This window comes from Adiantum capillus-veneris, chromosome 11, assembly GCF_014529385.1.
Source record: "Adiantum capillus-veneris isolate H3 chromosome 11, ASM1452938v2, whole genome shotgun sequence".
NCBI classification, from domain to species: domain Eukaryota; kingdom Viridiplantae; phylum Streptophyta; class Polypodiopsida; order Polypodiales; family Pteridaceae; genus Adiantum; species Adiantum capillus-veneris.
This window is the reverse complement of record NC_140941.1, coordinates 118,131,093-118,152,503: the sequence shown is the minus strand read 5'-3', so window position 1 is coordinate 118,152,503 and position 21,411 is coordinate 118,131,093. Positions and strand designations below refer to the sequence as shown.

General features: G+C 40.7%; 1 protein-coding gene across 1 annotated transcript in view; it reads left to right on the top strand.

Annotated features, from left to right (window-relative positions):
• Window positions 1-15,662: 15,662 nt before the first annotated feature.
• LOC147447902 (putative xyloglucan glycosyltransferase 5) overlaps window positions 15,663-21,411 on the top strand; it is a 31,302-nt gene continuing 25,553 nt past the window's right edge. The window contains exons 1-3 of the mRNA XM_086523806.1: window positions 15,663-16,199; window positions 16,275-17,537; window positions 17,712-18,020. Coding sequence (XP_086379932.1) covers window positions 16,821-17,537; window positions 17,712-18,020 — 1,026 coding nt within the window. The 5' untranslated portion in view covers window positions 15,663-16,199; window positions 16,275-16,820. The remainder of the gene's footprint in view (window positions 16,200-16,274; window positions 17,538-17,711; window positions 18,021-21,411) is intronic.

Here is a 21,411-nt window from a genome sequence, read left to right as displayed (position 1 = left end):
GCCATAATGATCACAAACCTTCCTCTCCTTTCATCTAGACAACAAGGATTGCAAGCATTAGTTCAATGTGAATATATCTCACTAAGAGTTGATCGCTCAGAATAGGTGTTAGGATAATGTACGACAAAAAAAAAAAGACATTGCAAGATAGCTGAGCAAATGCCTCATGGACTTGGGGCAAACAAGGCCCTTGGAAAATGCAATAAAAGCATGATGAGAAAACCAAATAATGGGCTACCAAAATTATTCAAACACATGCATACCTTTGTGACTATGCGCATTGGATTTTGTTCCTCGTAGACACCATGCAACCATGCAACAACTGATAGAGCTTACACATCTTAAATGCATTTCCCTACACAGTTGTGCTTCCCCTACCTTGGCTACACACAGTCGTTCGCACATAGTCATTGAACGATCTCCCGCCTCCCGACCCCCACCTCCCTCACTCATGCAACATACCTCCCTCGCCTTGTACCGGAGTCTTTGCATGCAACCCCTCAACCTCATGCAATGAGCTCATCCACGTCAATTGCCAAGGTGGATAAAAAACATCAACAATCGTGTCCTAATTTACAAAATCTGTTCGAGTTTACAAATTTGGACATGTGAATGGTGCTTGATGGCCTCCCATTCCACGCCCCAATTTCCATCCCTTGATCCAACCATGAAGACTTTATTGAAGACCCTAGAGGCATTATGAGAAGCAATGGAGGAGACGAGAGGAATTTGTTTTGGGGTTTTGTGTGTTTTGGGTTTTCTTTTTTTTTTTTTTGGGGGGGGGGGGGGGGATGCTTGTAAGCTCACTCTCTAGAGTCTAGCCTTTCCCTATTTTCTATTAAGGCACATTTAAATGTTAGATATAAATAAGATATAAATTTATGGTTGAAATTTGAAAAATTAAGGCTACAGCCTCCATCCGACCATCTTTTCATAATTATGGAATTAAACTAACTATCACATCATGCATAGAAAAGGGATATTTCAATATTGGTTTTAAATTCTTGCAAAATGACGCTGTCATCACCTCCGTCACTTTCACTTGGCAAAGCATCACAAACACAAGACAATGAAGGACTATAAGTACCAGTAAAACGGCGGCATGGCCCTTCTTAGCCTCAAACCCTTTCTCCTACTTAGCATCTCTCTCTCTCTCTCTCTCTCTCTCTCTCTCTGCATTGTTCCTCAGTTGCACGAAGACTACAGCTATTGACACAGAGAGATAGGAGCTGACCACACATAGGGGAAAAATCATTTTTCCAAACATTCTCAAAATTCCTTTCCTTGAGTTTGCCAAGAGGAAATTTTAGAAAATTAGGAGTATTTTTTGGATTTTTATACTATTTTTTTCTATCTTGGGGCGGAATTTCTCCTTTTTCCCTTGCCCTCAACTGGAATTTTTGAAATTGGAAACGGCACGATATTGAGTTGAGGCACATTTTTCCCAAACACTGCTTCCAGATCACAACAATTGAAGAGAGCATGCAACAGCATTACGGCTACCAACCTAGCTAGTAGCTTTACTCTCTTTAAGAGGAAGCAAAGAGCTCGATTTGGATTATAAGCTTGACATATACTCAAACACCACGAAAAAGACCAAGCCAACATTGCTTTAAGCCTCCAGGTGCCTTCACACCTCTAGGCTCTTACATGTATGGAGCATGTACACACTCTGAAACCTTCGTAGAGTAGAGACTTTTCAAAGGCAGAACCACTGTTCGGAAAAAATCATATTTCCAAACATACAAAATACCTTTGTTTGAATTTTCCGAGGGGGAAATTTTAGAAAAGCCTACTATTTTTCTCTATTTTGGGGCGGAAATTCTCCTTTTCCCCTTGCCCTCAACTGGCATTTTTGAAATTGAAAACGGTATGATATTACAAAATATTGAGTCAACACTAAGCAGCTGTCTTGCTGTCTTTTTGTTTCGCTGTCTCCAAAACCTATACAACCAACTCAAATTCTACTTTTAGCATCTTGTATTGATAGACAATCAGTCTTCTTACAAAAAGCTACAAATTTTTCAATTTTTAGAAATATTTAATGTCACAACCAGTGGTATCTTGGGAATTTTGGAAAATTTGAAGGGCATTTTGGGAATTCATGACAAATTATTAGAAGTATTTTGGAAATTTTTAAAATTTAAGGAGTATTTTGAGAATTTTCACAAATTAGAGGGGCATTTTGGGGAATTTATGACAAATTATTGGGAGTATTTTGGGACTTGGGATGCTTGGGGGGTGGCAATTGATTGGTGATTTCGGTCTCGAGAGTGCCATCTGCAAGAGGTCCGTCCAGGAATTAATATAGGAATTAGCGCGGAGACCTCTCCTGCTTTTGGGCCATGCTTCTAGGACTTGGGATGCTTGGGGGGTGGCAGTTGCGTGAAAGCCCAGGTCGTGCACAATATTGAGTCCAAGGCTGCGGCCATGTTTTTGGGACTTGGGATGCTTGGGGGGTGGCAATTGATTGGTGAGTTCGGTCCCGAGAGCGCCATCGGCAGGAGGTTTGCGCTTGAATTAATATAGGAATCAGCACGAACACCTCAAGAGAAGCCTCTCTCTCTCTCTCTCTCTCTCTCTCTCTCTCTCTCTCTCTCTCTCTCTCTCTCTCTCTCTCTCTCTCTCTCTCTCTCTCTCTCTCTCCCCCCCCGTACGGGCGAAGAATGCATGGAAGTTACCACTGACCAATGTTTGAAAAAAATGTGTCTCAGCTTAATATCGTGCCATTTCCAATTTCAAAAATATTGGGGGTACTTTGGGAATTCATGACAAAATATTGGGGGTAATTTTTGAAATTGGAAGGGTATTTTGAAATTTCCACAAATTAGAGGGGTATTTTGGTAATTTTCCCATAATCTCTCTCTCTCTCTCTCTCTCTCTCTCTCTCTCTCTCCCCCCGTACGGGCGAAGAATGCATGGAAGTTACCACTGACCAATGTTTGAAAAAAATGTGTCTCAGCTTAATATCGTGCCATTTCCAATTTCAAAAATATTGGGGGTACTTTGGGAATTCATGACAAAATATTGGGGGTAATTTTTGAAATTGGAAGGGTATTTTGAAATTTCCACAAATTAGAGGGGTATTTTGGTAATTTTCCCATAATCTCTCTCTCTCTCTCTCTCTCTCTCTCTCTCTCTCTCTCTCTCTGAGCTTGGGCCGGTTTTGCTACTCTTGCCAGGCCATTTTGGTAATTTTCCCATAATTTTCTCTCTCTATATCTCTCTGTTTGGCTCGATGCCAGACTCCAGATGTCTCTCTCTCTCTCTCTCTCTCTCTCTCTCTCTCTCTCTCTCTGGGCTTGGGCCCGGGGCCGATTCTGCTCCTCGTGTGTGGCCTAAGGCCTGATCACTGTCTACCCTCAAATCCGTGCGACGGCGTCCTCAGAGGCGCGCGCGCACACACACACACACACACACGTACGACGCCGCTATTGCCTGGCCTCTCAAACTCCCATGCGTGGTAGCTTCTGAAGTCTAAATGGCTTCTGACAGTGGGGAGGAGCATTGGTCGTGACCAATCGGATGCAAGAGGTGAGGCCACGTGGTGGGGAGGAGCCGGAATCCCTCCCTCTTTTATACTGATATAGATGGCTATACTCATTAATACCTAGCTATGTAAAGGTATGTTTTTATTGATTTTATGTATTTTAACAAATGAAGACAAGTCGAATTGTGCAATAATGTCCTCTTATAAAGTAGGTTATAGCCTATGGATGCATTGCGCCCCCCCCCCCCCCCCACCCCCCCCCCCCCCAAAAAAAAAACCACCCCCACACACACACACAATAAAAGCATCTCGAAAAATTCCTATAAAAAGAAATGAAAAGAACGTTTTGGGGACCTACATTGTAAAACATGTAAAAGAACAAAAAGGAAAACTATGATTCTGAACATAGTGAACATATGTTTAAAAAACAATTAAGTAAGTACCCTAAAGAGTTCCTAATGTTAATGTTGTCAATAACATAAGAGTTTAGTTTCAGCATCTTTGTGGCAAGTGGCAACCTCTTGGGCCCTTCAGGTCTTTACAGTTTTTGATTAGAAAGCATTTCCATGAGTGCATGTCTTATAAGGTCAAATGGCATCCTTTTCATAAAATGCATCTCTCAAAGCCCCATGCCACGTAGTGGTTCTAGAGGTTTTGCATAGAGTGCATCTCTCAATGCCCCATGCCACAGTGGTTCTAGAGGTTGCAAAACCTCGATGATGGGACCTTTCGTGCTACAAGCATTGCAAAATTATGTTTTATATAACAATTAATATAGCCAACGGCTTCGTCGTTTCTTTCTCTCTTTCTCTCTCTCTCTCTCTCTCTCTCTCTCTCTCTCTCTCCCCATCATTGTGTTCTCGAACGTTGCAAACGACACCCACCGGATTCAAGAGATGTTGACGTGTGACAGAGGGAGGAGCTCAAAATTCCCTCCTCCTTTATCTATTAGTATAGATGGTAGTATAAGTACTTGTAGTAGAAGTTAAGATAATGCTCGATCACGATCACTAATTGCAAAATTTTCTCTTAAAAATAGGCCCCGATAATATGGCAAGTATCCCTATTTTGAGAAAGCTCCATATGTGTGTCTCCTACAGGGACATCTTTTGTCAAAGTCTTTTGTCCTATTACTTAAGGTTACATGTGTCATTCTTTGAGAGCTTTGCGTTATTTGACCACAAAGAATCAATCACACATCATTAGGGTCTTAGATGCTTATTCTTGTGGAAAAAGTAGGTCATCACTTTCCACTTGGGCAAAAATTCTTGAAGAAATCATGTCTAACTCCAAGGCCTGCTTTTTTTTTTTTTTAAGGCTTTGTGGATTTGTCTTTCTTAGCCATGTGTGTCAATCAAGATGTGCAAGTTACCAATTCCATTTTGGGGATTGGGGGAAAGCACGTTAGATTTGATGTTAGAACGTGCCACCATGAAAATTTGTGTTTGTTGAGTGTCTTCACATCCAAATAGGCCTTGCATGGTTTGTGAAACACAAACATGAAAATACTCAAACATGCACTTTGCAAAAAAAAGTCTTCTGAAAAGCCTATATACTAAGCAACCCTACTACTAGATCATGGCTTCCTAGTGAATGTTTTTTATTGCCATTTTATGTTAGTAAACGTTAGTATCTCAATTTTGAGGAGGCTTATGGCTTGCTAATGTATTCAAGACCACGTTATGCTTGGCTCACTGTGTGCTTAAGTGGTTTTCTCTCCCAAGAAGCTCACATCTCTAACTTTCATTAGTATCAAAGCACTACTAACATTAATAATATCATAGAAAAAGCAATGCACGAGTAGAAAGTTGTATCGAGACTGTTGTCTGATGCCATGGCTCGGTTGGAGCATGACTTTTTAACTATGTAGACTTATGCCAAAATTAAAGATTTTTGTGGGGATTTATAACTGAAGTGCCACATTTTCCCCGTCGAAATTAAGGTCGCACAAAATTCAAATTGGGTGTCATAAATTTACATTCCAAACTAGGTTGTGTGAGCATGGAATCGAGGATCAAAGAGCCTTCCTTTAGCAAATTGGGTGTACTATCAAAGAGATAAAAAAAGCTTTTCTTTTTAGGTTTATATTTTCCATCAAGGAGGATGCAACTACAAACGATGGTTGATGCTAGCGGTAGATCGGCAAGGGTTGAAACTAGAGGGACATGGGGACAAGGGTGAAAAACCTCGGGTAATGGTTAAAGGCCAAAAATTAAGAGGTTGAAAGAGTAGAACTAGTCCCCCTTAAGAGGCTTGTTGAGGTTGAAAATGATGTGAATCATCCTTTGGTAACCTTGGGAAGAACTTCAGAGGATACGAATCCCCCCCCCTGCCCACCACAGCAAGGATAACGGATAACCTTGGGATGGACTTAGCTAATTCTTATTTTTTTAAACAATGAGCTAATTCTTATTCCTGTAAAAAGATGAATTAATCCTTATTCTTTTGAAAAAATGATGCTTGATGGAAAAATAACTCTTTTCTTTTGGATGCAATATGAACTTTTTTTTTTTTCCAAATCTCACATTTTGTGAGAGGTTTTATTAATAAAAACCACCACCAAGGCCATGCTCAACTCGAGCTAGAAGGGGAACCACCGGCACAGAAAATGAGAACAACAAACATCGTCCCGAGGGCTTTTATAGGGAGCCCTCAAACCCAATATATGAACTCTTCTTAAAGTATCAAAAATAGGTGTATCAAATTTTGCATACAAGAGAAGCCTTAAGGATATTTGAAAGAAAGAGAAGGGAGTCTGCTTGCAAAACTATTCCCCTTCGGAATACAAAGATCACAAAAGTGAGATAAAAAGTTAAAAAGATCTTATTTGGAGTGGCCCACAAGAGTTTGGTGACGTTGGACTAGTTGTCAAAGTAGTCTTCACCATCACCATACTATACAAAGGGAGAGGGTGAAAGTGATGTCCTAACTACACCATGCTAGTGGCGCTTTATTTAAACGTTAGAGAAATTTGAGGAGTGAAACTAGGAGACAAATGCTCAAGGTGCTTAGAGGGCTCCCCCATATGCCCCTTAATGGGCATTCAATTGGCGGGCCTTCATCGCTTTCAGCGGCCCAAGAAAGCAAGGTTGAGTGCCCAATATGACCAGCAAATTACCTCAATGAGACATTGAAATTCCGGCGCACAACACAAGTACTTGCTTTCAACTTGGAGCAAAATACCTCAATGAGACATTGAAATTCCGGCTAACAACACAAGTACTTGCTTTCAACCTGGAGCAAAAAATGTGATTCGATAATGTGGGCCGGGGGGGGGGTTGCACAAAGCAACAACCATCGTCATTTATGTGAAACGTAGCCAAGTGAGAAGGATGTGGCACCCACTGTTCGCAAGGGCCCATTACCTTCGCCTTTAAGGGGTGTATGGGGGAGCCCTCTTAAGAAATTTTTTTTTTTTTGGGGGGGGGGGGTGGTGCTAAAGACCAAGAGGGTTGCAAATGCACACATGATTGCATCCAAAAAGGAACACCGTGACATAGAGATTCTCTCTCTCTCTCTCTCTCTCTCTCTCTCTCTCTCTCTCTCTCTCTCTCTCTTGCATGCACAAACCAAGTTAGCTTTTTGCATCTCGCAATTATTACACATATATAAGAGATTTCGGTGCCCCTATTCAAGCTCAATGAAAATACATAAGATTTAATTGAAACGAGAGAAATGAAAGGGGCTACTTCTTCCGCTTTCGAAAGTGCACCACATCTAGCATACAAGCCAATCAAAGCATTTTCAGGCACAATAACTAAAAACCTCTAACTAACCATGGACGATCTCATTATGAATTTGACTGTTCATGATAAGGGGCATGGTACTTTCTCGATCTAGTTTGCTCTCATGATCTCATCAATGCTCTTTGTAGCCACTTCCATTCCCTTTTGTTGGGTTTTGGACAATGAATGCAATTATGCAATAGAGAAGAAATAGCTATTACAGACACAACATAGCAGGCAAAATTGAGAAGAGCCATTGATAGTTATGCATCACTAGCTACCATCTAGGAGGCATATAGCTATGTCGTCTTATTATCTATTGAAAAATAGTTCATAGCTCATTGGTTAGCTCGCCCTAGGCATATCCTCTTATAAGTGCATCTAAAGAGATACCTTTCAGTACACACCCTCAATCCCCTTCTCCAAAGGCAACCAAGTGCTTCCACGATTTTCCCATCCTGAGCATATGCTACTCCTAATACAGTCCACGGAAACCTTTTGAATTTGTTTTATCATGTTGATTTCTTGCGTAATGCCACATGCATTCAAGGTAGCTATAAGTGGTTGAATACGGGATAGAAGCTTTTGCTTTGACTCCTCTACAAAGAGCTAAAAAATCATCACCATCCTCTATAGGGCACATTTGGTACATTGCATTCCAAGTGACAACATCCAAAACAAGAAGCTTGCCAAGAAGTTGTTGTCCCTTGAATACACTACACCTGGCATATATGTAGACCAAAGAATTATTAAAGAAACTATTTGTTTCCAAGATCCATTGACTAACAATGTTGACATGCATTGTTTTGCCCATGTTAGCTTCTTAAACAATTTCACATGCCTTCAAAATGCAAGCATATGTGATCACATTTGGAGGACAGCCCTTGCTTCACATCCTATGAAAGTAGCTCAATGTTTCTTGCCTCCTATTATTGAACTCACCATGCTATCACTATAGTCCAAGAGAGGACTTCTTGAATAGAAAGCTTGTCAACAGATGTTGTTCTTTTGAATCTACACCACAACTGACATATACATCAACCAAGGCATGGTCAAGAAAGACTAACCATGTCTCTCTTCCTTTTCCTTTAAAATGAATCAAGCTTCCTTAGATCTCACTATTGGCAAGTTCTATAATAGGCATGTTCCAAGAGATGGAATCTCATATAAATAGCTCATAAAAAACTTTTTGGCCTTTGAATAGACCACATTTGGTATGCATGTCAATCAAAACATTGTGAATCACACATTTTTTTCCGCAGGAAGCCCTGACTAACAATCACATTCCCTCAAGGTGCAAAAGTTGTCTTTGGAGAGAAGCCCTCACATTGCATCCTTTGTAAAGAGCTTAGAGCTCATAGTAACCATCTCATTATGAGTTAATATTTGCTCATGTCAACTTCTTACATAATGCATCGTCTTTGAGATGCAAACATAGGTGATTGATTTTAAACAAAAGCCCTCACTTTACATCCTCAAAGAAAAGCCCTCATCTTCTTCACCCTAACTTTGTGGGCTTATGTTACAATAATCTCATTCTAAAAGATGACACTATGCATAGAAAATCATCAAGACCACAAAGAGAGAGAGAGAGAGAGAGAGAGAGAGAGAGAGAGAAGTGAAGGGTGAAATAGAGTACATAGACGACATAGGAGAATGAAAAATGAGAATCTTTTAATCTTTTAATGCCCCATCTAAATAAAATAGGAAAACCATGAATTAATGCTTGTCAAAATCTGGGTATACCATAACTTTAAAACCACAAATGACTAAGTAGAAGCATCAAACTCTCTGTGGGATCAATCGGTCTACCCATCCACAACCACTTATACCATGGATAGAGAGAATTTCGCTTCGTCGACAGCAAACTAAAACACCTCCAACTTACTTGAGCTAGACATAAGCCGAGACTGGTTATGCTTTTTATGCATCTATGTGATCATAAACACAATGTATGCATATATTAGCATTCCAAACACAATGAAACAAACATTGAGCATCCTTGTACCCTTTTGGCAAGCCCAAAGCAACCATAGAGAGCGTAGTTTTCCCAGAAAGGAGGGTAGAGAGGGAAATAGATGATAGCTATGGAGTTTAGAGCTTCTTACTGTGAACAAGAAGTAATTATCAGTGATTGAAATTCTTCTTGCTTTGCTGCAAGAGAGTGGTGATAGAGAGCTACGTAGAGGATTCCGCCACAAAGTTGATATAGAGCACGTACATCGTGAAAAAGAGAAGAGAGTGCAGTAAGAGATTAGAGAGAGATGATCCTTCTTCTTCCTCCTGAGAATGAAAGGAATATTCTTATGTAAATGGTGATGGACATTTTGCACCACCTCCGCATAATACATATGTAGAGTTTCATTGCATTCTATGCAACTTCCAACCCCCAAAAATGAGCTTTATTGCTCCTTATATGCTTCTCTTGTAGCTTGGACTGTCCCAGGGCGTCCCCTCTCTTGCCAAAATATCCTAAAATCTTGGAAAAAAAACTCCAAATTTTGTTAAAAACAAGATTTTGCTTTTAGAAGTTAACTCTGGCCAAACCATTCATTTTTCCTGCAAAAATCCACTCCTTCAAATGGTATTAAGCAACTAATGAGAATGTAAGTGAACTAAACCACAATGTGGTGCCTTGCTATAATCACAATACTTATTATACCACCTTGGCGTATTTGCGGTGCCGCTTTTATAAAAGAAATTCCCGTGAAACTTCCCTTTAATCCTATTTTTTCATCGTATGTCCGTTTTTCACCCACTATGTGACCAAAAATACTTTTTTTGGGTTTAAACGATATAAAAAAGCACACTGCTCTTCAAGGAAGCCAAAAAGCACGAAAAACTTTGAAAAAAAGGAAAATTTTCTAAAATTTCATATAGCCTACCTAAACTAGAAAATGAACCTGCTTTTTACTGAAAAGAACCGAAAAGCACGAAAAGCACGAAAAAAACAGATTTGTACAAAATTGAATCCAAGCTTCCTTTGGCCTTGTAGATTATGGTTTTATCCCTACTTTTCACAAATTAGCACCTAAGGGCACAAAAAGCAAGAAAAAGAAATATTTTCCAAAACTAAACCAAGTGCTCATCTAACCTACCCTAACATGAAACGACCTTTCTTTCCACTTTAAAACCTCCCAACATTGCAAAAATAAGTATTTTAAACCGAATATTAAAGTAATGTACACTGAAAAATCTAGTTTTTTAAATTTTATAAGAGACCTAAAAATTGGGGATCTTACACCTGTATATAGGTTGACCAAAGCACAACCATTTTTCCCAATTTTTTCTAATAACGATCTCTTCATGAATTTGTTTTTCCACCTCAACTTCTTACATAATTCCATACATTAAGTCTATGCAAGCATAGGCCATTGCATCTAGAGAAACAACCTCACTTCACATGTCTAGAAACACTTCAAAGTTTCTTTGTGGTAGGCCAAATTTGAAAAGAGCAAGCTCATAACCATTGGAGCCATGGCTACAACTTCTACCTTCCTTGAGTAGGCGACATTAATGGATTCGGATGGATAGAGCAAAGAGGCATTCATGGTTTCATAAAGAGAGTAATGAGAGAGCCTAATTGCACAATAAATACTTAACGAACTTGACTGAAAGACTAGATGATTATATTCTTGGACAAAGTCTCCTTCTATAGCCATGAGATAGGTGTTCACGCCTAGTACATTCATGTAGTAACATGTATCAAGTAGTACAATGCATCTCCACCTACAAGAGGGGTCGACCCATGAATGTAGGGGGACATAATTGGTCTCTTGTGGACTCATGCATACTCGTGTGAAGACTCATCATAATCATCTCATAAGAGAAGTGTGGTCATAGGCTAAAGCCCATTCTTAACAAACCTCCCCTTGGGTTTTGGACTATGACATGGTGAAAAGAGAAACTCATATGCCAAAATGGCTCATACTCGGATGCCTAATGGCCCATGATCATGAGTGCCTAATGGTTCATGATCATAGGGTGGTCACAATGACTCGTTTTCATGAGGCATCCCCTCAAAACAATGACCATAATTGAGATCAAGCACGCCTAGTCTATCTTCAAAATGCTACAATTGAGTAAGGTAGATGGAAATCATAATGTGCTCTTTACAAAACTCATAGCTCACCTTTGTTTGGTTGCTTGTCCACCTTGGCCTTCTTCTTTCCTTTTTTTTCTTATTGACCATTCTTTGGTTCATTTATTAAGCACTTCAACTTGTCTATGTCATGGATCACTTTTCGCTAAATATTTATGCCTTGATAGGCATGTCATACATGTCTATTATGCACGTGTTTATGTCCTTTGAGGAAGGTATTACTATCTTTGAGATTGTAGTGTCTAGTCCTCTCACAATATGCATACAAATCATATAATCACAATTCATACCTCCATACCTTGTTTTTTATTTTGGTGCAAAAAAGTGGCAAATCTAAAAAAAGAGGGAGATTTTTCCCTTTTGAAGGTTGTAGAGAGCTTTTGCCACTCTAATGTTGCTTTGAAGCTTTGCTTGTACAATGATTTGAAATATAGAGACTCTCCGAGGAGGATTTGGATCTTTTCATGCAAAATTTTGTGTGCTCACTAGGTTTAGTGACGTGTCTAGAGCACAAACTATTGAACCACTAAAGTTCTTTCATGTTACCCCATGGTTACTTTTGCATTCAATTTCCTCACAAGCATGTCATGTTATGTATGAGAGGAAAAGATTATAAATTGATGCTAGGAACATAGAACAAAATACGATCTTGTAGTAAGGAGAGTAGAGAGAGATATGATGCAAACAAGTGGCGGATCAAAATTAAGATTAGTACTATTACAAATTGATGGAATCATCTACCCATGTGCTCTTAAGGTAGAACTTAGATGGTGATATAGACAACTAGAGCTAGTAGGCAGGAAAACAAGGGGTTGGTTATCCTTCAATACAGGATGCCATGGTTCATGGAGATGATCTCCTTAAATAGTGCTTCAAGTTGGTGGTAGATAAGTGTGTGTGTGTGTGTGTGTGTGTGAGTGTCATGTGTAATATTGACTATGCCAACCCATCGTCTGCTCCCATTGACCACCGACCACTGGCCATAGTCTAATGGCATGTACATATGGCCTAATATCACATGGAATATTCTAGAAATATTCTTTCAACAATTTCTCTAAAGACCTCATCAATTTGTAAGTTGAAATCCACCAAATATATGTGCATTATTGGCCTCTCCTCATATGGGGGCCTTACAAACTGTGTAACATACATGATGGTGGGAAAAACTAACACGTGGACATTGCTGAAAATTGCATATATACCACAATCATCAAACGTGTGAAACATTGGATCCTATTTTCACATGCAAATTTGGGCTCCGTAACGACCATGCATGTTTTTTCCATCTCAGGCTTTGACCATGGATAGCCATGCAACATAAATTTGGTCGAGATGCAAAGTTTGCTTATGGTCTCCCACACAATTTGAAAAGTAGGACCTCAACACAATAAACATGCTCAAAGTTGAAATTGTCAAATGGTTCATAAAACAAAGGAGAAGTCAAACTCAATGGCTCTTCTTCATAAAAGAGTCTTAAGAATCATCTCATGTGAATTAAGCTTGTGGATTAAGTTTTAATAGCAAGGCTCCATACCATACCATGGACTAGATGATGAGTTCATTACCTTAGAGTTAAGGGAGCATGATTTCATCTTTTGGCTGCAAAACACACAATACCATCATGATATCATATTATGCTAGTGCTATCACTAGGGTGCTTTTTAGGAGATCCCCCCCCCCCCCCCCCCCCCTACCTATATACACCCATCACTCTAGGGCAAGCCTTATCTTTGTATTGGAACACTTAGTAACACTCATTCTTGTGTTTTGTGCTCTTGAGCTTCTCCATCACCTTCTCCATCTTTGCAACCTTGTGATTCTTGTTCTTCAATTGAGGCAACTTTTGGTGAGCGTTCGCAATGCAGCATAACCTTTGGGAGATATTTTTGATCTTGGGATGTCTAAATTTTGTTTCGGACTCGTTCCGGCCTCCATTTTTGCTTATTGCACATGCAATTTATCCTTTTGAGCGACTTTTTTGATAGTACAATGTTAATGAGCAATTAACTTATTAGATAATGGTCAAGATGTGAAATCACTTGTATGTGATTATAAAATAGTTGGACTTGGACAATGGTACTGAATTGTTGTCCTACAATAGTGGTTAATTGACAATGTGTCGTAAACTGGAGATTGATACATGGAGATTGGATAGAGGGTTGAACAACATAACTTCATGATCAAGAGTCAATCATCATATGTAAAGTTTATGAAGGTTAAGTGCTTGCTATCTAAGGTTAAATACTTTGTAAGCCTTTTAGCTAATTATAGCATGCATGCTAAGTTGGGTAAGAGGAGGCTATACAAAGTAGTCAAAATCTCTAAAAAGAGAGAATCAAGGACGTTTTTGCATGTCGAGGACGCTCCAGATCATAGAAGAAAATTGTCGTACATGCAAGACAATACTTCGCAAAAAAAGCCATAACTTGAGCTATGATTATCTTAGAAACCCAAGACTCATATGAGCTCTACGCATCTATGATATAAATTTTTTGTTTTAGGAATGTATAATTATATTTACAATAGCATCTTTTCTCACCAATTATTCTTGGTAGTTCCAAAAATGACAATGGAGAAGTTATTTGTCATGTATGAGGCATGTATGGAATGCTTCCAAAGAATAAGAGCTTTCTATTCTTTTGTGATGCTTCTCTAGGATGAAGAACAAGATGTCAAAGGAAGAAGAAGATGATGCTTCTTTCTAATGCTTTTGCAAGTAGGAGGCCTGCTCTTGCACCTGCTTTTTCTTCAAACAACAATAGGTCTGAAAAATCTGGTGATAATGACAAAAAGAAGTTGAAATGTCACTACTATAGGACAAATGATCATCTCATCAAGTATTGCCCTAAGCTTAAGGCTAAAGAGGCTTGGAAGAAAGAGGCAAATGCATATGCTTCTTGTCATCTAGATCCATCAAACGTTGTGCAAGAAGTAGAGTGGGCTTTTAGTGAGCAATATCTATACGACCCTCATATTCAAGATACATGTATGAGGAATTCGCATAACATATTAATACGTTAAATTACTATCTTACAAATTCATAGTATGTGAATCATAACTATCCTTTCAACATCATTAACCAATTTGGAAATCAAAGGTGTAAGACACACGGCTCTTAGAACAAAGAGGAAGTAGACACAATGGCTATCTATGGACAACGATATTCTTCTCTTACCTGACTGCTATAAAATTATGGATGATGGGGAATGATCCTCATTTCTAAGCATGTTGAGGTCTTCTCGTTAATGCATCATTAAACTTCTACACTAAAGCTGTGTAGAACGGCTCGATCTCCTCAAATTTGGTAATGAGTTCATTTGATCATAGTCAAGAGGGGATAAAAGCTTGTAAGGATAGGGTGCAACACTTTATACCTCTCCTTGTTGATGATGCTACGAGTTGTCAACCTCGTGCTATGTATAAATTGTTTAAGGGCTTTTTTACCCTACCCTTTTCACGGTCTACTTTTCTGTTTGAAGGGCCAAAGATGTTGGTGGTGATACATCAATCATCTGTCTCATGGAGATTGTGAATTTGACAATGCCAAAGAGGTCTTTCAAGTGTTTCTTCTCCCTTCTATTGCAATTGCTTATTCATCTGTCTCATGGAGATTGTACTAAGTGGATTTGACATTGCAAAAGTGGTCTTTTGCGTGTTTCGTTTCCCTTCTGTTGTTGCCAACTATGTAGCTCTTATACCAAAGGTGGACATCATGGTCTTGAAAATATGCCTTTAAGTGGCAAAATCAAATTTTCCTTTCCATAGTTGCACCCATTCATCATATGTGAGGGGAAGAGGGCATGGCACTAGAGGACGCCTTCGGCTAAGTGGGGACAAATGGCTTGAGATACTTGGTGAATTTCGACTGTTCAAGAGTGTTTTTGTTGAAACCAAAAGCTTTTTAATGCTATTTTACCAGTGCGTTAGTCCATACGTTCTGATTGGTAGGGTAGAAGCACTATACAAAAAGTGTATGTTGGGGCTTCTTGTTGTCATATTTTAAACACAATCGACATAGAAACACACACAACATAGAGTTCAAAACCATTGGTGCATGCGCGGGTTACACAAAATTGAGGGCTGATCCCTCTGTTTTATGTCCTTTTGGTACATTAATGAGAGACTCAAGGAAGAGGGTGCAATGGTGCATGACGAAGATGCACCTTGAGTTGAAGCTAAAGGTGACATGTGGAGGGGAGGGCCACACACACGTTGGCGTGGCTTGTTAAATTTTTTAGAGCCACAGTAGTGATGCCATGGGATACCTAGCGTAGGTGCGATTTCTGGATGCTCGTCATTCGGCTTGTTGTTCGTTTTATTAAATGCCTGCTGCTTTGCTTTCATGTTACTTTGCTGTTAGCTTTCCTTTACTTGTGATATACCCCGCCCCGCCTCGCCTCTGATGTCTCCTCTCTCTCTTCGCCCCCCGCTTTCATCTCCTCGCCTAAAATGGTGCTGCTGATACTACGCTGTTGTCGGCAGTGAGCCGCGCTCTCTCTCCATCTCCTTTGTGGGTCCTCATCCTCTCCCGATACCCTCCATTCTCCCGTTAGCCCCCCCCCCCCCCCCCCCCCCCCTCTCTCTCTCTCTCTCTCTTCTCACTCATTCACTCACACACACACACACACACACACACACACCCCTCTACACACATTGCGCAGTTTGGTGATTCTTCGCGGTTCTCTCTTTGTTTTTCTGTGCCACCCCTTCTCTCTCTTGCTGCGCACATTTCAGCGCGCGCGCACTCTCTCTCTCTCTCTCTCTCTCTCTCTCTCTCTCTCTCTCTCTCTGTGGCTCGCTCTCCATTCCCCACAGAGGGGGATTAGCTTCTGTTTATCAAATTTTGAGCTTTGGTTTCATGATCATCTCTTTTGCTGTGGAGGTAAGCTACTGTCGGTTTTGATGTTTGTGGATGCCTTATTTTCATGTCTGCATTTATCCATCGTTTGCAATGCAGGCAAAGCTCTTTGTATTTAAGCTGCATTGCCCGTCACAACAGTGAAGTGCTGATTTGGCTTCAGAGATCTTCTCATGATTTATCGAGGCCTTGCAGCCGCAGTATTTGAACGGTTAGAGCCCTACCGACTTGGCTTTGGGTGCATGAAGTGAAATACGAACTAGGTTTTCTGCTGCACGAAAACACCATCTTCAGCTGTGTAGCGGGGCGGCCCTTAGTTTATGATTTCTCCAGTTTGCACATACATTCACAGCTGTGGAATGAGATGAGTTTTGCAGATTGGCACACATTTTAAGTTTTCGCAAGCATCAGATGAGCATCCTCTTGCCTCGGTTCATGTTTGCTCTTGTAGCCTTGGTTGCGGGCAAAACCGCTTGGATTGGAAGCTCTGTTTGCAGAATGTGGACAGCATTTACTCAAAACGTGAGCCCAAGGAAGCAAAGTCTTTGACAATCCATGTTGTACAACGAGATGGTTTGCTCCAAGCAATAGTGCGTTGACAAGTGGATTCTGAACCAGTTGTATCAGGTTTCCACATTGGGGGAAATGCCTCCAAACTTTGATTTTGTAGAATGGTGGAACAAGGAGACTCGGAAAGGCACACCGGTAGTAGTAAAGATGGAAAATCCCAATAATTGGTCCATGTTAGAGCTAAGGAGCCCTGAGGATGACTTCAACGGAGACAAAGAGAAGAACAAAAATGCCAAACAGCTAACTTGGGTGGTGCTCTTGCGTGCCCACCAAGCAGCTGGTTGTGTCGCATGGCTTGCACAAGGTCTACTTAATTTGGTGTCAACAGTAAAAAGTCGTCTCATTCTTCGAAAGGGTGCAGCTCTAAATACCGACCAATCATATAAAGGGAAACTGTACAAGTTTATCAAATTCTTTGTGGCTTTGGCAATCTTCATGCTTGGATTTGAGGTTGTTGCACACATGAAAGGATGGCATTTCACTCGGTCCCACTTGCACATCCCGAACTCTACTGATGTACAGGGCCTCTTGCATTCAACCTATTTAGCATGGATGAGTGTAAGGGCCAACTATTTAGCTCCCCCTTTACAATCACTAGCAAATGCATGCATTTTGCTTTTCCTTATCCAGTCTTTGGATCGACTAACGCAATGCCTTGGCTGTGTATGGGTTAAGCTCAAGAGAATTAAGCCTGTGCCTGCAGTACAGTCTTTTGACTCGGGTGACGTAGAAAGTCTGGACTCTGGATATCCAATGGTGCTTATTCAAATCCCTATGTGTAACGAAAAGGAGGTATAATGAATTTTCTGTGTAGAATGTTTATTCCATAAAGAGACTTGTTTTTTAGCACGGAAGGTTTTAAGAATGTGAGTAGCGCATGAAGTCCATAAACCTCTTTTTTTGTCGGCAAACTTTACAAAATACGGTTGTGGGGTTTACAGATTTTATTTGTACTTTGTTATGCAGGTTTATCAGCAATCCATTGGTGCCATTGCACAAATGGATTGGCCAAAGGACAGATTGCTAGTCCAGGTCTTGGATGATTCGGATGATCCTGAAACACAGATTCTTATTAAAGCTGAAGTACAAAAATGGCACTACAAAGGCATCAATATAATTTATAGGCATCGCCTAAACAGGACTGGTTACAAGGCAGGAAATTTGAAGTCTGCTATGAGCTGTGACTATGTCAAAGATTATGAGTTTGTAGCCATCTTTGACGCAGACTTTCAACCACAGCCAGACTTTTTAAAGCGTACAGTCATTCACTTTAAGGTGCCATCTCTTTGATTTCTTTTGATGTTTATCGTGTACTTTATCCAATACACTATGTACAACATTCAGACACAGGCACACACGCATGCACGCACGTAGCTATTAAAGACTATATGTTATTTTAGACATAATTTTGTATACCCATACCTTCATTCCTTTTAGTAGCTTATTATAGGAATTAAGGGATTGTGCTTTTGTCTCCCATCTGTATTGATGTCAGTCTTTGGAGTCAGAAATCAATTCGTTGCACTACCTCATTTCCTTATTTTGAATGAATTTTTTGTCAAGCTTTTGTAAAATATAGGTGAATTTCGTTCAAGTAAGCTTCTCATCTTGTTTGCTGATCTGATTCGCATAATCATTTTTAAGGTTTTCTTCTTTCGTGCAAGAAGATCCTTCTAGTAGTTGTAAAATATGCCAAATGGGCTACATCACGCCTATCATGAAGGTAAACTGTACAAAGGGCTGAGTATACAGAGGCTACATCAAAGATTGGGAGGGAGGAGCCAGTGCAAAGAACGGATATGGCCACCACAAACTGATGAAAGCCTATCGCAGTCTCTTAGCCTTGCTTGAGCTGTCCTATATGCTGGCGCATTGTCTTGTGAGAGTGTGTGAGGCTTAAGCTTAAGCCGAAAAGTGCTAATCATCATTGTGGGTGGTTTGGGCTGAGGAGGCCCTACATGAGGTCTAATGGCTAAGTTGTTCAGCCTTGTTTCATAGCCTAATGCTAGCCTAGAGCTAGCTGACCATGGTATTGCCCCAAGTGACCATATGTGATAGGATGGAAGCCCTTTACCCGAAGAATCCTAAACCATACCTACCACACCTATGAGCAATCCCATAAGCAATGACCGTAGGGTGAGCCAGTGTTAAGAGTTTACCACCACGCTGGTTGACCCTGGCAGAGTTGCTAGTGCCCCCGTATCGCTCAGGGGCTGATCAGGAGTGGGGGACTGTTTTATGGTTGTGCCCGGCCTATTTGAGATAGTTTTCTCATTTTCTGTCTGTTGTTGCCATTGTTTTGCCCACCTTGTATTGCTAGCGGTGTTAGATAGTATGCCTCGCGGTGGCACGAGGTCTAGGGTTTTTTTGCATCTACCCTATGCGGCTCGTTTCCCACCTATGAGCCCCGTTCCATATTTTTCCGAGTTCATGCTCCTATTTTAAGGTTGTGGGGTTTTTATAGGAGGTCCGACAACTTGGATCTCACCTATATAGGGAGGGGTGTAATTGAGTTGTATCATCTATTTCTCATTGCCAGTGTAGAGCCAACATCTTTGGGGTTACTCTCCCTCGGTCTCTCACAATCATGTTCGGCAGCGTTTTCTCTCTCTAGCATCTGATGGCAGATCACCCCCTCCCCGGCTTGTGTAGTTTTGTAGGTCCTCTTCCCGTCCCCTCTCCTTCTCTAGGCAACCTCCTCTTGTAGTATCCTTGCAGATTGCGGCGATCACGGCAACGGGGTTGCTCTTGGAGGTTCCTCCTTCGGAGGTTCCTGCTGTCCATCATCAGAGATTAGAGGTTGTACACGTGTTGCTGCTGTTTTCAGCCACACCCGTCCATCTTCCAGTGCCCTTCTGACATGATATTCAAGCTCCGGTCTTAGATCCGATCTTGGAATGTAGCTTGCGGCATGTTTCGGTGCTTTTCTGGCAGTTTCGGAGAGGAATTGGACAAAGAACGACAAGAATTTCTGCACACATGCTGTTTGTTTCTCAAAAGGCCTACCAAGCAGTTACCTCCATCTCGTCCTAAGGACCACACTATTGATCTAATCCTTGACATAGCTTCCATTGAACATTATAGAGCTCTTGAGCAAGTTTAAACTACTTTGAAGTTGTGCAAAGACTTGAAACACCAAAACAGACGGAAATCTTCAAGACTGGAAAAAAAGGGATGGTAAACCACTCACAGAGAGTTCAAACTTTGTGAAACTCAATGGAAAGACTTGAAACTACATGTAAAAACCTAGGAAAATCACCTTGGGCAAAAATCTCTTGAACTAGTGAAATTCACTTTGGCGCTCTGAAGACAACAATTTTATCTTTGGCGGTCTCACATTTGACCTTTGGCGCTCCAAAGATAGTTTGTTATCACCAAGGTACATGCGATTGCTAGATTAAACTTTTCAGAGCCATAGTTTTTCATTGTTTCAAAGGGTTGCAATCAATTTTGATGCATTCGAGCTAGAGTTGCCCAACTCTTGTGTCTAGAAAGCATTCAACTGCCAAATTTGCTTTGGCACAAGCAATCTTTTCGATGTGAGGAGGAATGTACCATGCAATAATAGAATCTGCAAGAAGAAAGCTTTACAGACCAACACAACATGGACTCGAATCAAGCCGAGAGTTCAAGCAAACCAAAGCTAGTCAATGGCAATAGCAAAGACATAAATGCAATAGAGCAAGTTTTACAGCTCTATGGCTACAATGGAGATAAGGTTTTGTATATAGATTTAGAAGGCCATAGGTATCTTATGAGAAGCAAGAGTAGCACAGGAGCCACGATCCTATCGATCAAAATGAAGCAGATCCAGAGAACTCGCAGACGTTTACAGATCTCAGTGGAGCCATGTAATATTTCGGTTACATGGCATGCCTGAGACAATAGTCTCTGACAGAGATCCTTGAGCCACGAGTTTGTTTTGGAGGGCTATTTGGGAGAACATTGGCACACTGTTGCAGTTCTTGTCATCTTTCCACCCGTAGACAGATGGGCAATCTGAGATCGCAAATTTAGTTGTTTTGGATTTGTTGAAGTCTTACATCTCTAATAAGAAGACTCAATGGGATTTTTTTTTCCCTTTGGTGGAATTTGCCTACAATAACGCGGTTCACAAGGGACCTGGACATTGCTTTTGCCAAGGTCTGTGAGGCTTTAGAGAAGTCTCAAGTATGACATAAGAAGGCAACAGATCAACATCGACGTGGCTTGAAATTAAAGGAAGACGATTGGGTGCTATTACGCCTTGAAAAGGCTCGCCTAAGGAAACGAAAGGGAAAGGAGCGGCTTTTTCCAAAGCTGAGCATGAGGTATTATGGCCCTTTTCAAATTAAAGAAAAGATAAACGACGTCTCCTTTCGACTCAAGTTGCCAGATATTTGGAAGATTCAAAATGGATTCCATGTGAGTCTCTTGAAACCTTTTAAAGGTGAGGTGTCAGTTGATGGGGAGCTGGGGAGCCTGATGAGCAACCCGAAGTGGAAGAAAGCGAGGAGATACTCGTTCCTGAATAGATTTTTTGGCAGACAAGGAAAGAAAAGTGAAATCAAAGTAATTTAGCGGTTCTTAGTTAAATTCAAGAACTATCCGACATTGGATGCGACGTGGATGTAGGAGGACGACCTAGCAGATTCTTCTCAGATTTTGGAACTTTACCTTGAAGCAT